The sequence below is a fragment of the Lotus japonicus genome, chromosome 5 (assembly GCF_012489685.1).
Source record: "Lotus japonicus ecotype B-129 chromosome 5, LjGifu_v1.2".
In the NCBI taxonomy this organism is placed as follows: Eukaryota; Viridiplantae; Streptophyta; class Magnoliopsida; order Fabales; family Fabaceae; genus Lotus; species Lotus japonicus.
In genome coordinates, this window is record NC_080045.1 from 60,336,849 (window position 1) to 60,349,718 (window position 12,870).

A 12,870-nucleotide genomic window follows, 5' to 3' on the forward strand; every position below is an offset into this window, starting at 1 on the left:
TACATCTTTTTGAGACACTTGGCATGAGTTCACTAATTCCATATTAATTAACAGATTTGTGGAAAGGGAAATATAGCATATACTTAACCTGATAACCGCCAATGAGGAGTCATCCAAACTATTAATAAACAAACTAGCTAGCTACCCCTGAATTTTTTTTTTATTCTGATCAAATAGATCAACTCTTCCATTAATAAAATGAGAGTTGAATCTTGGAAATTTGCGGAAAGCCGCATGGTTTGTGACACTTGTCAATGAGGCAAAACATTTGTTATGTCAGTCGACGAATACGCCAACTCTTGCATGATATAAGGTTGCATATATATTATATCGGATGCAAACCACAATGATAAAAAATAGATGAATTTAGTTATCAAAGTCTTTTACAACTAATTTAAGAGCTTTGAGATTAAATATAATCGTCATTTATTATTATCTATGATATGAATATATGACTTAACATTCTTTATCGTTGAAAGTTCATCCAATGCATTATTGTATACTTGAGCTTTCATCTAAAAAGACAAATGATAGTTATGTAAATGTTGTTTCTAAATGAGAGAGATATATATAATTAACCAATCACTATTGTTATGGTCTCATGCAGTTTTTAAATGCATCAGTTTCTAACCCAAATTTTAAGATGATGTTAGAGTCTATCCACACATGTATGAATCACCTAAATATTTATTCCTGTAAATTTCATGCTCTAAATGTCTAACTTATAATGGTTTTGATATTTTCTAAAGTGAACTCACTCACTTTAAATAATTCAAATTTCACTTATTTGGTATGTGTTAATGACTTCTCAAAAGTTTTACATTCTTCATCTCCTACATTTTTTATTATTATCTTTTATAGGTGAATACATGCACCTATACAACAACATATAACACCATTTTTGCAATAAAAACATGAGGGAGAAAATCAAGTGAAAAGATTGGCTAACAACCTCTTGTCTATTACTATTATTGTCTCTATTGAATTTAATTCTCCATGTGACTTCAACATACAACACATTTTTTGGTACATTCAACATACACACATAATTAGCCACAAATGTAATATATAGTTTTCTTCTTTTTCTTTAATTTGATCTTTAGGATACATGCATACATAACAAGGCCACGTGTAGCAATATAGTTGAGTACTTGAGTCAGACAAGATGGTTGAAAGAGAAACATGTATGATGTATTATTCCATCATTTTCCAATTGCGTTATGTAAACAAGCAAACATTTTCTTTTCACATTTAGAAACATGCTATAAGTGGAAGCTCTGTACTGGAGGTGTCGTTTTTCTAGTACCAAGCTAGGAAATTCAAGATGATCTTCATCATTCACTTATGATTAAGCAAAAGATCAACCAAACCTCTTATCATAGCATGTTACTTTTTGTCTTCCCCCTTTTCCCCTGAAGATCAAAAGCCTGCAGTAGCAGCCAGCCGCAGCTAAAGAAGAAAGATAAAATTAGTCAAATACACTACACTGCTCTGCTTATCTCATCATATGAACAGAGGTAAAATTCTCTTTTTTCAGTCTTAACCTTGATATATAATCTTCTTGTTTATATTTCTCCTCTTCTATATTAATTGATTTTCATGTTTGAGATCTAGAACTTGTTTTTATGAAAAATTAATGAATAATGTACGTAATTTTAAAATTGAACATGATATGACTTTACTCATCAATCGATCGAGAAAAGGAAAAATGGAAAATGGAATCAGACAAGAAAAATTGAAGTTTTTAAAAGAGTTTTCCCCCTCTTATATATATATATATATATACACAAATTCAAATCTCAAGAAAAAAATTTATTAGGAGGGACATGCAACCATTTTTCAAACAAGTGACTACATCCGTCCAAGATAAAAGAAAAAAAAAAGATTTTTCGCAAGGGTAAATGTTGTTGGGAAATTCGGAAAGTTATTAACAAAGTTATATTTCCTAACTAAAAAATATTGTTGTGTGTGGTCGCGATATGTTCTGTTGTGAAAAATTTTAGAGCAATATTTGAGATCGTCGTTAGTAAACAAATTATTAGTGTTATAATAATTTGTGGCAGATACTCATGTCGTTGTTATACTGAACATGTTTTACTGTTTTAGCAACTAAAGTTACTGCAAAAAGTTTGTTTTCTCAACAAATTAAGTCAATATGATTAGGTACTTTTTCTTCACGACTAAGTTGTTGCTATGAGAATTTTTTCTCTAACAATTAAAGTCGTCAGAGTAAGGTATTTTTCTAAACCAACAATGTCATCTTTCTCAATAACAAAAGTTATGGCAGTAAAATATCGTTTTCTGATTTCGAATTATTTGGACTTAACTTTATTTTTTGATTTTTTGATTTTATATTTTTCTTTTGTTTGTCGTTTTGGCAACTCTGTGGTGGATGATTTGACCAAACTTTCATTTTCGCATGATTTTTCTATTTGGATGGAGGAAGCTCCAAGTGACCTTTTTTCCTTTATCTAGGATGATGCTTGAGCCGGTATAACCCATGTTGTTACTTAATAAATTAAAGTTGGCTAAATTTAAAAAAAGAAAAGTAGATACTATTTGACAAGAACAATAATCATTAGAACTATAGTAACATTGAATTTTATTTTAATGATCTTCTTAAACACTCGCGATATTCAAATTTAAACACTCACGATATTTTCAATGAAAATAATTATTAATAAATCAAACAAATTTGTATAGTTCCACCCAGTGTTATTAGACTCGGACCGGTAATCGACTCGGTCGAGGCACTGGGTCAATGAGTCAATGGTTCAACCACTGGGTCACTGATTGAACCGTTTGACTCGGTATTTACTAAAAAAAATTAATCAATAATATTTAACAAGTGAGCTTTTAATCTATTAGGAAAATTAATTGTATATAAAATCTAAAACGCTTATATATATATAATCTTATAAACTTTAACTTATTATATAATTTTTGTTAAAAAAAACTTATTATATCATCTAGAACAAACACCGAGGAATTAAATGTGAATATTTTTTTATAAAATTAACTCTTGGTTTGCTCCAGCCTCCAATAAAAGCACAAATACAATAGAAATGAATTAAGCTGTGGGCCAAATACAATGTTAATAGAAGCATATGGCCCAATTTCTTCTATACTAATAGGTGAAACCCTAAATTATAACCATAGACTCAAGACTGTGCGCAGCTTCTCTATCAATTGAAGTTTCTGGTTTTTGTACAGATTAGAAGCAAAAGTCTCCAAATTGAGGGAGAAAATTTGAAGTTTTATGGATTCTTGTTCTCTGATCACTCATCTCTTCCCTCTATCCTTTTCTTTTTCGTTTTAACTTTCTTTCAGTTTTTTTCTGTACAAAGAAAAACGCAGCACACAGCAAGAAGAGGGGTCATTTTTTACGTTTGAAAAAAAAACTGGCTCGACGGTCCAACCGAGTCACCGGTTTTTCGACTGAACCGGCCGAGTCGTTCCAGTTCACACCGAGTCAGTTGCATGGCCGATCCGATATACAACTCGAACCGGCTAGGTGCTCGAGTCACGGTCGGACCGGTCGAACCGGCCGGTCCGAGCCGAGTTTTACAACACTGGTTCCACCAAAAACATTGGCATAGCTTTATGAGACACAAAAGGTATAGTTCCTCCAAAAACAAAAAGGGTACGTAAACATATGTACCTTCACTTTTGGAAACAAAATTGAATGCGCAAAAATATGTAGTCTCTCCATTGTTTTGTTTCGTACGATATTGTATTGTATAAACTTATCAATTAAATCATTTTATACATTAAAATAATGAATTATTTAATCCAATCTACAAATGTGATAAAACCAAATAAGTTTGTGACGCATAAGCTAGTTGAATATATTTAATTCACGGCTACTACTACCACCCTCCACCACCGTCGCAAAATTGCCCAATCCATAGCCTCCACCACAACCAATGCCACTTCCACCGCCACCATAACTTCCCTTCGCTACCACCGCAACCACCATCGTCCACTGCCCTTGCGACCACCATTGTCCTAAACACTACTACCGCCGGCCACCATTACCAATTTACCACCACCGCCTCCACCACCACCCTACCAAACCACCCATCGCCGCCACAACCACGATGACAACCATCACCATCCATCGCTGCCACTGTATCATTGCCACCACCACCACTTACCAAGCCCATCTTCAACACCACCGGTCACCACCCTTCACAGCCACCTCAACAATTTGATATAAAATCAACAATCTTATATTAATATTTTTAAAAATTAATTATTCAATAACTTTTAATCGGTTTAAAACATAAATTTTTGAAAGTATTCTTTAAAGATTGTTTGAAACTTTACCAAATAGTAATTTTTGAAAAAACATGTTGAGTTGTTACAAGTTTTTCCAAAAACCATTTCTTTACATTGCAAATATCTATAACTTCATATGAAATCAGTATTTGTATATATAGATTAATATATTAAAAATAAAAAATAATACATCTTTTAAAAGGAAAATAATGCATTTTGATTTTTAATTTTTTCTTCTACCTACTGCCATTCAATACTTCATTAAATATGTGATTGTAATAATTTAACAATATGAGTATATGATAAGTTATAAAAAGAGTTGAACAAATACTAGTAATAATTTTTTTTTTGCTAGATACTAGTAATAATTTTTTATGGAGACTTCTTCTATCAAACCTAATACATCAATAACATCATATTATCAGACTATATCCTATACATACTAAGAGGACCTTAAATTAAAGTTCATATATGTGGAGACGGGATTGGTAGCTCATTGAACTCTGGGGTTCCAATGATTATCATTATATCATATGAATCTATAGTGTAGTCTAGTCGGGTATGCTTTAATAAATTTACTTTCTTTGTCGTTTTGTTCTTAGTCAATTGTTGAACCAATTAGGTTGCAAGGGATGAAACATGAATCTGTCATAATAAAATAAACCCCTTGTCCTTTTACACCTATGTAGATTAAAGAAAGGGACATCCATCTTCTTAATTCGGCTTTTTCATGTGGCGTACTAATCCCTTCAAATATAATTAAAAGGGGTTTAGTGTATGTTAGCGAAATCAAAGGTGAATAAAATACACATTAATATGCAATAGGAAAGAAGCCACGACACCACAAAAAGCTTAAACAAGATCGCTAGTTGCCTGTTACATTGAATTTGAATGGTTAGTGAAGAAGTTTTTCAGAGTTTAGATAAGTATATTACTAATTTTTAATATAATTAAGTTATCCGCAAGTTTAAAGTCTACTGCTAGTAGTTACCAAATAATATTTTTTATCTCAACTCATAAGATTTTCATATAACAAGTTATGTGAAAGTGGAATGTTTATTTTTTTAATTTTAGTTTTATTGACTGACTTTGCATTCTCAGTCAATCACATTTAAAAAAACATCTATCATCACTTAACTTTAAATTATATTTTAATTAATTTAAATAAAATAACCCATTTTAATTAAGTTATCTATAAAATAAAGTAACAACCACACTCATGCAATCCACTTGTGAAGTGATTTTTAACTATCCCAAGTTATGCGATCGGTACTTCTATGCAGTTTATGTAATAATCATATATAGGAACAGAAAAGAGAGAAATAAGTGATATAATATGTTATGTGATGAAAATAGTAGAGAGAGACAGAAAAAAAAATGTAAAAATGAATTATAAGAGAAAATGAAGTGTGAGTATATTATAATTCTCCTTTTGTCCCTTTCTTATCCAATCTCACCACACCAGCGAACCGCTGGGTCCTAGGGGTTTAATTTATCAAGAAGCTCCCAACCAGTCTTATAAATGAAGAACTTGAGTAATTTTTTGAAAGAAAACAACTTGAGTAATTTTGTATTATGGAAGTAGTGATGAAGTTAATATCAAAACGACACAATATTATTTAATGACTCAGGCTTATGCAGTACACTATTTCTCATAAATAGAAATATTTCAAATAAATATGAGATAAAAGGGGTTATCTATTAATCTATTAATTAATCAGACTAAAAAAGAAACTTCTAGAAAATTCTAATTTTTTCCTGTTCTGACACATGTGCTGAACAATTTGAAGGGACGACATGTGCGTATTCAATTGATTTATGAGCTCAACGACACCTTGTTTGCAGTTGGAGACCACAAAAAATAATAATCGTACTTTTTTCTTTCTTCTTTTTTGCCCGTGATTTTAGCTGTGTGTGCATGCCTGTTAATGTCAAATGGTGTTGATAGAAACAATAATGTTTTGGGCCATTAAAAACAAGATATAATTTTCTAATCAAGATTTTCATGTGAAATCATGATCCATGATGATGACAATGATGATATATATAGAATTTTATTTCAATTCCATTTTGGTCAATGAAAAAAAAAAAGAATACAATAAAACAAAGACTTCATCAAAAGAGACACACCCAGTTTTGCACCTTGGACATATATATAAAGGGTGAAACTGTTTGATTGTGCTCTTCTTCTATTACTTTTCTCTCTTTTTTCACTCTTCATTTTTCTCATTCTGCTTTGCCATTTATAGCCATTTCTGATTCTGACAGTGATGAAGCAAGGATCAATCAACAACAAGCAACAGGTACTGTCCCTCTTTCCCTCTACACTGAGCTTGTACATGTTTTTTTTTTCCTGCATGTTTGTGCAAGTTGCTATCTTTGGTGCTTGTAACTATTGGGGAAAAAAGGCAAATTGCGCAGGATATGATGAGCTGATTATTTTTTTTGTTGGTGTTGTATACAGCACTTATGGGCAACCATGGTTATGCGCAAATGGCTTAACTTAGGAAGAAACGAGTCTGATTACAGTGCTGACCCTGATGATGATGATACTGAGGATGACCCTGAAAGTGATTCAGACATTGAAGGTGAATCTATGCAGTAATGTTTCTATTGTAGTTTAACTGTTTGTGTTTTGTGTGTGTGTTAGAATTTGGAAAAGTGGGGTCATAGCAGGATTTTGTTTGTTAATTTTATTAAAGTTTGGAAATTGAACATTGTGATATATGTAAAATGATATCAAGTTTCAGAATTGAGATTGTTTTAGGCTCTTATATATAGATTATTCTGAGTGAAGAAGACTCCTTTTTATGTTTGGCTGTTTTGGTTTGAATTGTGTGTTATTATACAGAGTGTGGAAGACAGTTGCGGTTCGAGGACATCAAAGAGGATGAAGCTCTAGATGAATCAAATGGTTATTATTCTTAATTTTCTACATATGAAATTTAGTTTATGGAATGAGAAAGTTTTACTAATTCTCTTACTTAGTTCTGAAACTATGTAAGACAAATTTACTAATCACTCTAGTTCTGAAACTAAGAATTTAGTTTGGGCAATTCTTCATGGAGTAGGTGGTTAGAAGTTGCTGGATTTCCTAAATTTAAAATGAGAAACGAACCTAATATCCCATGTTTTCAGAACCAAATAAGTTTAATTTGCATAAATAAACATGGATTCTAAATAATGAGATTTCAGTTTAATGGCATGTGATCAAAATAATATCTCTGTAAGTTCCTTGTTTAAAGGGGCTTATCATATAAAATCATTATATGCTGCACTTTCAGTAGTTTCTTCTATTCTGATAGTTGCCCAGTTTTTCTATATGTTTTTCTTGATTCCTTTTATCTATCAAACCCCTCTAAATTTGATATGAACTGCAGATTTCCTTCCAAGGTTAAGGAGGCAAAAGTCATTAACTTCCAGGTCTCAATACATAAACAAGAAAGAACTAAGGTGATACACTGGTCTTGGGTTTATTTAGCAAGCAAGAGTAGACACACTAGTTACAATGGTTTGTTTTAGAAATGTAGAAAACTTAGTTTATATGTTGGTATTTCTCAATCCTCTAATATCTGGAATATTTTGGTGTAAATTTGTGTGTTCAGAGTAAGTGTTGGAACATGGAATGTTGGAGGAAAACTTCCACCTGATGATCTTGATATTGATGATTGGCTAGGCATTCATGATCCAGCTGATATCTATGTCCTTGGGTAAGTTCTACACCTCTAATATTGTACTTCCTCCGTTCCTAAATATAAGACATATTCCAAAAAATTGTGCTTATTAAGAAGACGCTTAATCCGACTAATTTGTGTATTGATTTTTAAAAAATGCATACATTCTTCTCTATTTACCCTTTGTCATTTTCTCTCACTAATAATCATTGCATTCATAGTTAGTTGGATTAGTAGCAATTAATGGTAGGTGGTAACTTTGGAATTGAAAACATACAATTAATGTGAGGGGTGAATATGGAAGAGTACAAAACCTTTTGTTAGATTATTGTAAGAGGTCTTATATTTAGGAACATGAAAATTTTGAAACTAGGTCTTCTAATTAGGAACGGAGAGAGTACTTATGTACACCTCTTATTTTTTTGTTTGATTATAATTGCAAAAATATTTTTCTTTTTAGTAGCTAAACTCACAACATTTTCAAAATAATCATTTTTCTAATATGAAGAAAGATTTTGGAAAATTTAGAAGAAATGAAAATTTAATTTTTATTACTTTCTTATATTTTTCAAAAGTTTAAATAAGTTATTTAAAAATAGTAAAGTTTAGTGAAAAATGATGATTAAATAAAAGAAAATTTGATTTAAAACACATTAAATTCAGTTTTTTTTTTAATTTAGAAATTAATTTAATTTGTAAAAATTACTTTAATAGTGATATGATGATTTGGTGAAATTGATTGATTTAAGGAATATTAATGAAAGAAATATATCTCTTAAATTATGATTTAATATGAAAGCTCTGTACTAATGTTAAAATATTACGAAGACATCTCACTCGTTGTGAGATGAGAAGATTAGACAATTTCTTGAAGTTCAAGAAACTATTGGAGTTTGATGTGCATATTGGGATAGGGGATATTTAAAGTGTAAGGTAGAAGGGAAGACAGATATAATAAATAATGTGATGATGAAAAGAGAATAGGGAGATAACTAAGGAGAAAGAATTGTGAAATCAGTTTGAAATATTACCATTGTAATGTCCTATAATCACTTTTCTTTCATTCTATTGCAGTCTTCAAGAGATTGTACCCTTAAATGCTGGTAACATTTTTGGTGCTGAGGACACTCGCCCTGTTCCAAAATGGGAAAATATAATCCGAGACACTCTGAATAGAGTTCGATCGATAACACCAAAGATGAAGTCCTTCAGTGATCCTCCATCTCCATCAAAATTTAAACCATCAGAAGATGTCCCTAACATAGAAGAAGAAATATTTGAAAGTGATAGTGACATTGGTGAGGAAGTTCATCCTTTGGATGAAGAACACAACAATGTCTATGATGGAACCTCAGATAAACCAATCACCAATAGTTTACAATCATCAGATGCTGCTGTTATTGCCGACTCTGAAGTGCAAGTTAAACATGTTCTACAGACACAGGTTTCTTATCCCAAGAGTTTGAGTCGGCTAAATTGTTTCCGCGATGAATATTTATCAGAAAACATAGAAACACCACCTGCACAACCACAACTATCTAGAATGATAAGTGGTTCTGAAAGGATTGGTTTGTGTTGGCCAGAGCCACCACTACATCTTCTACCACAGAGAGTGTTGGAGAGACCAACTTCTTTTAAATCTTTCAAATCCTTCAATGCATCAAAGTCTTTCAGAACATGTCAATCATTCAGGCAAAACATGGATGACATAGGTTTGCTCGGTGAGATTGACCTTGGAGCTTTGATGAAGAGGAAAAGAAGATCATCATATGTAAAGTTAGTGAGCAAGCAGATGGTTGGGATTTTCATCACTGTATGGGTTCGGCGCAGCTTGCGAAAACATATTCAGAATTTGAAGGTGTCAACTGTTGGTGTTGGTGTTATGGGCTATATTGGTAACAAGGTTTGTCACCCTTACTTTAGAATATTCCTATTATTATAACTATTATAGTATTATCATTGTTTTGCTTTGGTCTGTAGCTTTTTATTATTACTTATGTGTTTGGATTAAATTCTGTTTTCTCATAAATAATTATGGCATCCAGAAGTGGCTCACTGAAGCTTCTCCCCATAATTGATATTGGCTTTAGAATCAATTGTAGAATGATTTCCAAACATGCACTAAATCTTCTTTATCACATGAGAATGATGAAAATTATATTTCTCTTGTTTCTTGTATTGCATTTGGTGTTCTGTATAGAAAATGCTCTTTAGCCTTTAGTAAGAACTCTTCTTTCTAGTTGCACAAATGAGTATGATTGTTTGAGAAAATGAAAGTTATCTCAGAAACAATTCAGGTTCCAATTTGTATTATTAAACATTCCCACTTTTTGTATTCGCCTTTGTAATAGTTTCTTCCTGCTAAATTGTTGTTGTTTCTGCATTAGTCTCTTAAGAAATTAGGTCTCTTATCAGTTGATAGCCATGTGTCAAATGTTTTCATGTTGTCATCAAATGATGAGAAACTTTTTTGAATCTTTCAGGGATCAATATCTGTGAGCATGTCCATATATCAGACGCTTTTCTGTTTTATATGCACCCACCTTACGGCTGGTGAAAAGGAAGTAGATGAACTAAAAAGAAACGCTGACATTCGAGAAATACATCAAAGAACCCATTTCTTTTCAGATATTGGACTTCCCAGAAGCATCCTTGATCATGAGTGAGTGCATGTGTTTATGTATCCAGTTTCACTATTCATTTCGTTCACTTAGTTGGAGTATTTTTCATCTGTCTTCTGCTTCTGTTTAGCTGCTGTAATTCTGTTTTTACATCATTACATGTTCTGTCTAAAAGAGTTATAATGATTTAATCAATTCCAATTCATTTTCAGGAGAATAATTTGGTTGGGTGACCTGAATTACCGTATCAACTTGTCATATGAGAAAACAAGAGATCTTATCTCAAAAAAGCAGTGGTCAAAATTGATTGAGAAAGATCAGGTAATATTATATAACCCCATACATGTCATAGTGTACTTGTTACTTATATACCATTCTTGATGCTTCCTCATTGGTTGAAGTTAGATAACTATGCTCCATAGTCCATGCCATTGTTAATTTTTGGTTCTATGAAATGGATTATGAAATGTGGAAGCATCTTAATAAAAAAAGAACTCAAGTTGTTAATTGACTAGTTTTGACTAGTTTGGCTGTTTAGTATAATGACATCTAATTATGACAGCTTATCAAAGAAATCCATAAGGGTGTATTTGAAGGATGGTCAGAAGGAGTTTTAAACTTCGCACCAACTTACAAGTATGTGACTAACTCAGAGAAGTACTATGGAGAGGATCCAAAGGTTGGGAGGCGTACACCAGCATGGTATGTTTGAGTTTATTTGAACTAAGATTTTGCTTCCATGTCTGTCATGTATTAACAATTTTGGTCGTGTTTGGAAGAGCTTATTTGAGCTTATCTTATAACATAAGTGCTTATTCAGGTGTTTGGGTAAGCTTATGACCTACCAATAATTTGTTTTGAGTTTATTTTCATAAGTTGCTCGTGTTAGCCTATGAATAAGCGCTTATATTTACCTATAAGCTATTTATCAATTCAGCTTATGAGTAAACACTTTTTTATGATCTTTTACTGTCGTAAGTGTTTAATTAAGCTTTTTGCCCAAATGCACCATTTGTGTGTCCAAATGCATGCATGATCCTACCGTGTCTTGAATACACACCCAACAGTCAAAATGAGGCATGTAAGATTGTAAATCAGGATTATTAGAAACATGCTGAGTGACCTAGAAGCTTTCCTTGTAAGGGATAAGATCTTAAACTTCTAAACTTCCCTGGTCCAAATTACATAAATTCCTTTTCCTAATATTTTGTTGGGAACATGATTTTATCTGATACATGATTTTTTTCATTTTCTTTGTAATGTTTGCCATTTACTTTCAGGTGTGATCGTGTTCTTTCATATGGCAATGGAATGAAATTACTTTGTTATGGAAGGAATGAGCTTAATTTTTCAGACCACAGACCTGTGACCGCCACCTATTTGGCCGAGGTTGAGGTGTTCTCTCCAAGGAAGCTACAGAGAGCACTTACTTTCACCGATGCAGAGATTGAAAATGAAGAAATCATGACAAATTTTGGCACTTGGAACTAAGCTGCATAATCTGAACAGGTGAATGCTTCATAAACAAGCGATCTTGCTTCCCTGAAGTTTGAATGAACTATAAGTCATAAGCTATAAGTTATAAGCTATAAGCTCAAACGCCACTTAAAGTAGCGTTTTAAAATACGCTGCAACTAAATAAAGAAGCTCGTAACAAATAACTCTACAATAGTTAAATTATTAAGCTCATAAGTTTGTTGAAATGACTAATCAAATACACTCAACTATATTTGACTAAAGTAGTTGATAACCTAGTTGAAAACTAAATAGTAGTTAGTTTTGAGTTGAATGATAGCTGTTAAGCAAATTCATCAGATTAAAAGTTTTTGGTTAAATTTGAGGTTGAACTAGCTAAAGAACATATGCTGCAACTGTTACTTGTGTCTAGGCTTCATGTCTATTAACTTGACTATATTGAACATCTATAAATAACACATCTCCATAATCTTTACTTTCCAGTGCAGGGTATGAGTTCTGAATGATGTATTATACTTACTGAGTTGAAGGAGCAACAATGACAGCTATTTCAATTGCTCAAGTTCACATTGTCATTACTAAGTATTAAATATCTTCATTTGATTTTTCTTTTTTGATGTCAAAACTTGTAGATAAAAGAGTTGTATAACTTGGGTATAAGGTGTCTTGTGAATAGGATTTAAAGCTAGTTGATAGATTGCCGCTGTATATTTTTAATGTTGTGGTGTGATTTGCATTTCAAGACCTTTCATGGGAAGCTTTCTGCATGATTGTAGAAATAAATGGAAGGCATATTTGCCTAGATGGTTGGTTCTCAA

The 12,870-nt window shown here is 32.1% G+C and overlaps 1 protein-coding gene across 3 annotated transcripts; it reads left to right on the plus strand.

Annotated features, from left to right (window-relative positions):
* The first annotated feature begins 1,281 nt into the window (after positions 1-1,281).
* Positions 1,282-12,870, plus strand: LOC130717944 (type IV inositol polyphosphate 5-phosphatase 3-like). 3 transcript variants are annotated; one of them, XM_057568358.1, is made up of 12 exons: positions 1,282-1,517; positions 6,531-6,584; positions 6,746-6,869; positions 7,133-7,195; positions 7,662-7,734; positions 7,887-7,991; positions 9,030-9,858; positions 10,439-10,617; positions 10,789-10,897; positions 11,139-11,278; positions 11,857-12,085; positions 12,541-12,870. In XM_057568358.1, exons 2-11 carry the CDS (start codon positions 6,552-6,554, stop codon positions 12,065-12,067), a joined length of 1,866 nt encoding a protein of 621 aa, XP_057424341.1. In that variant the 5' UTR covers positions 1,282-1,517; positions 6,531-6,551; the 3' UTR covers positions 12,068-12,085; positions 12,541-12,870. The 3 variants fall into 3 exon arrangements, with proteins under 3 accessions (XP_057424341.1, XP_057424339.1, XP_057424340.1); XM_057568356.1 differs by having other exon boundaries at positions 1,284-1,517; positions 12,536-12,870; XM_057568357.1 differs by lacking the exon at positions 1,282-1,517 and having other exon boundaries at positions 6,443-6,584; positions 12,536-12,870.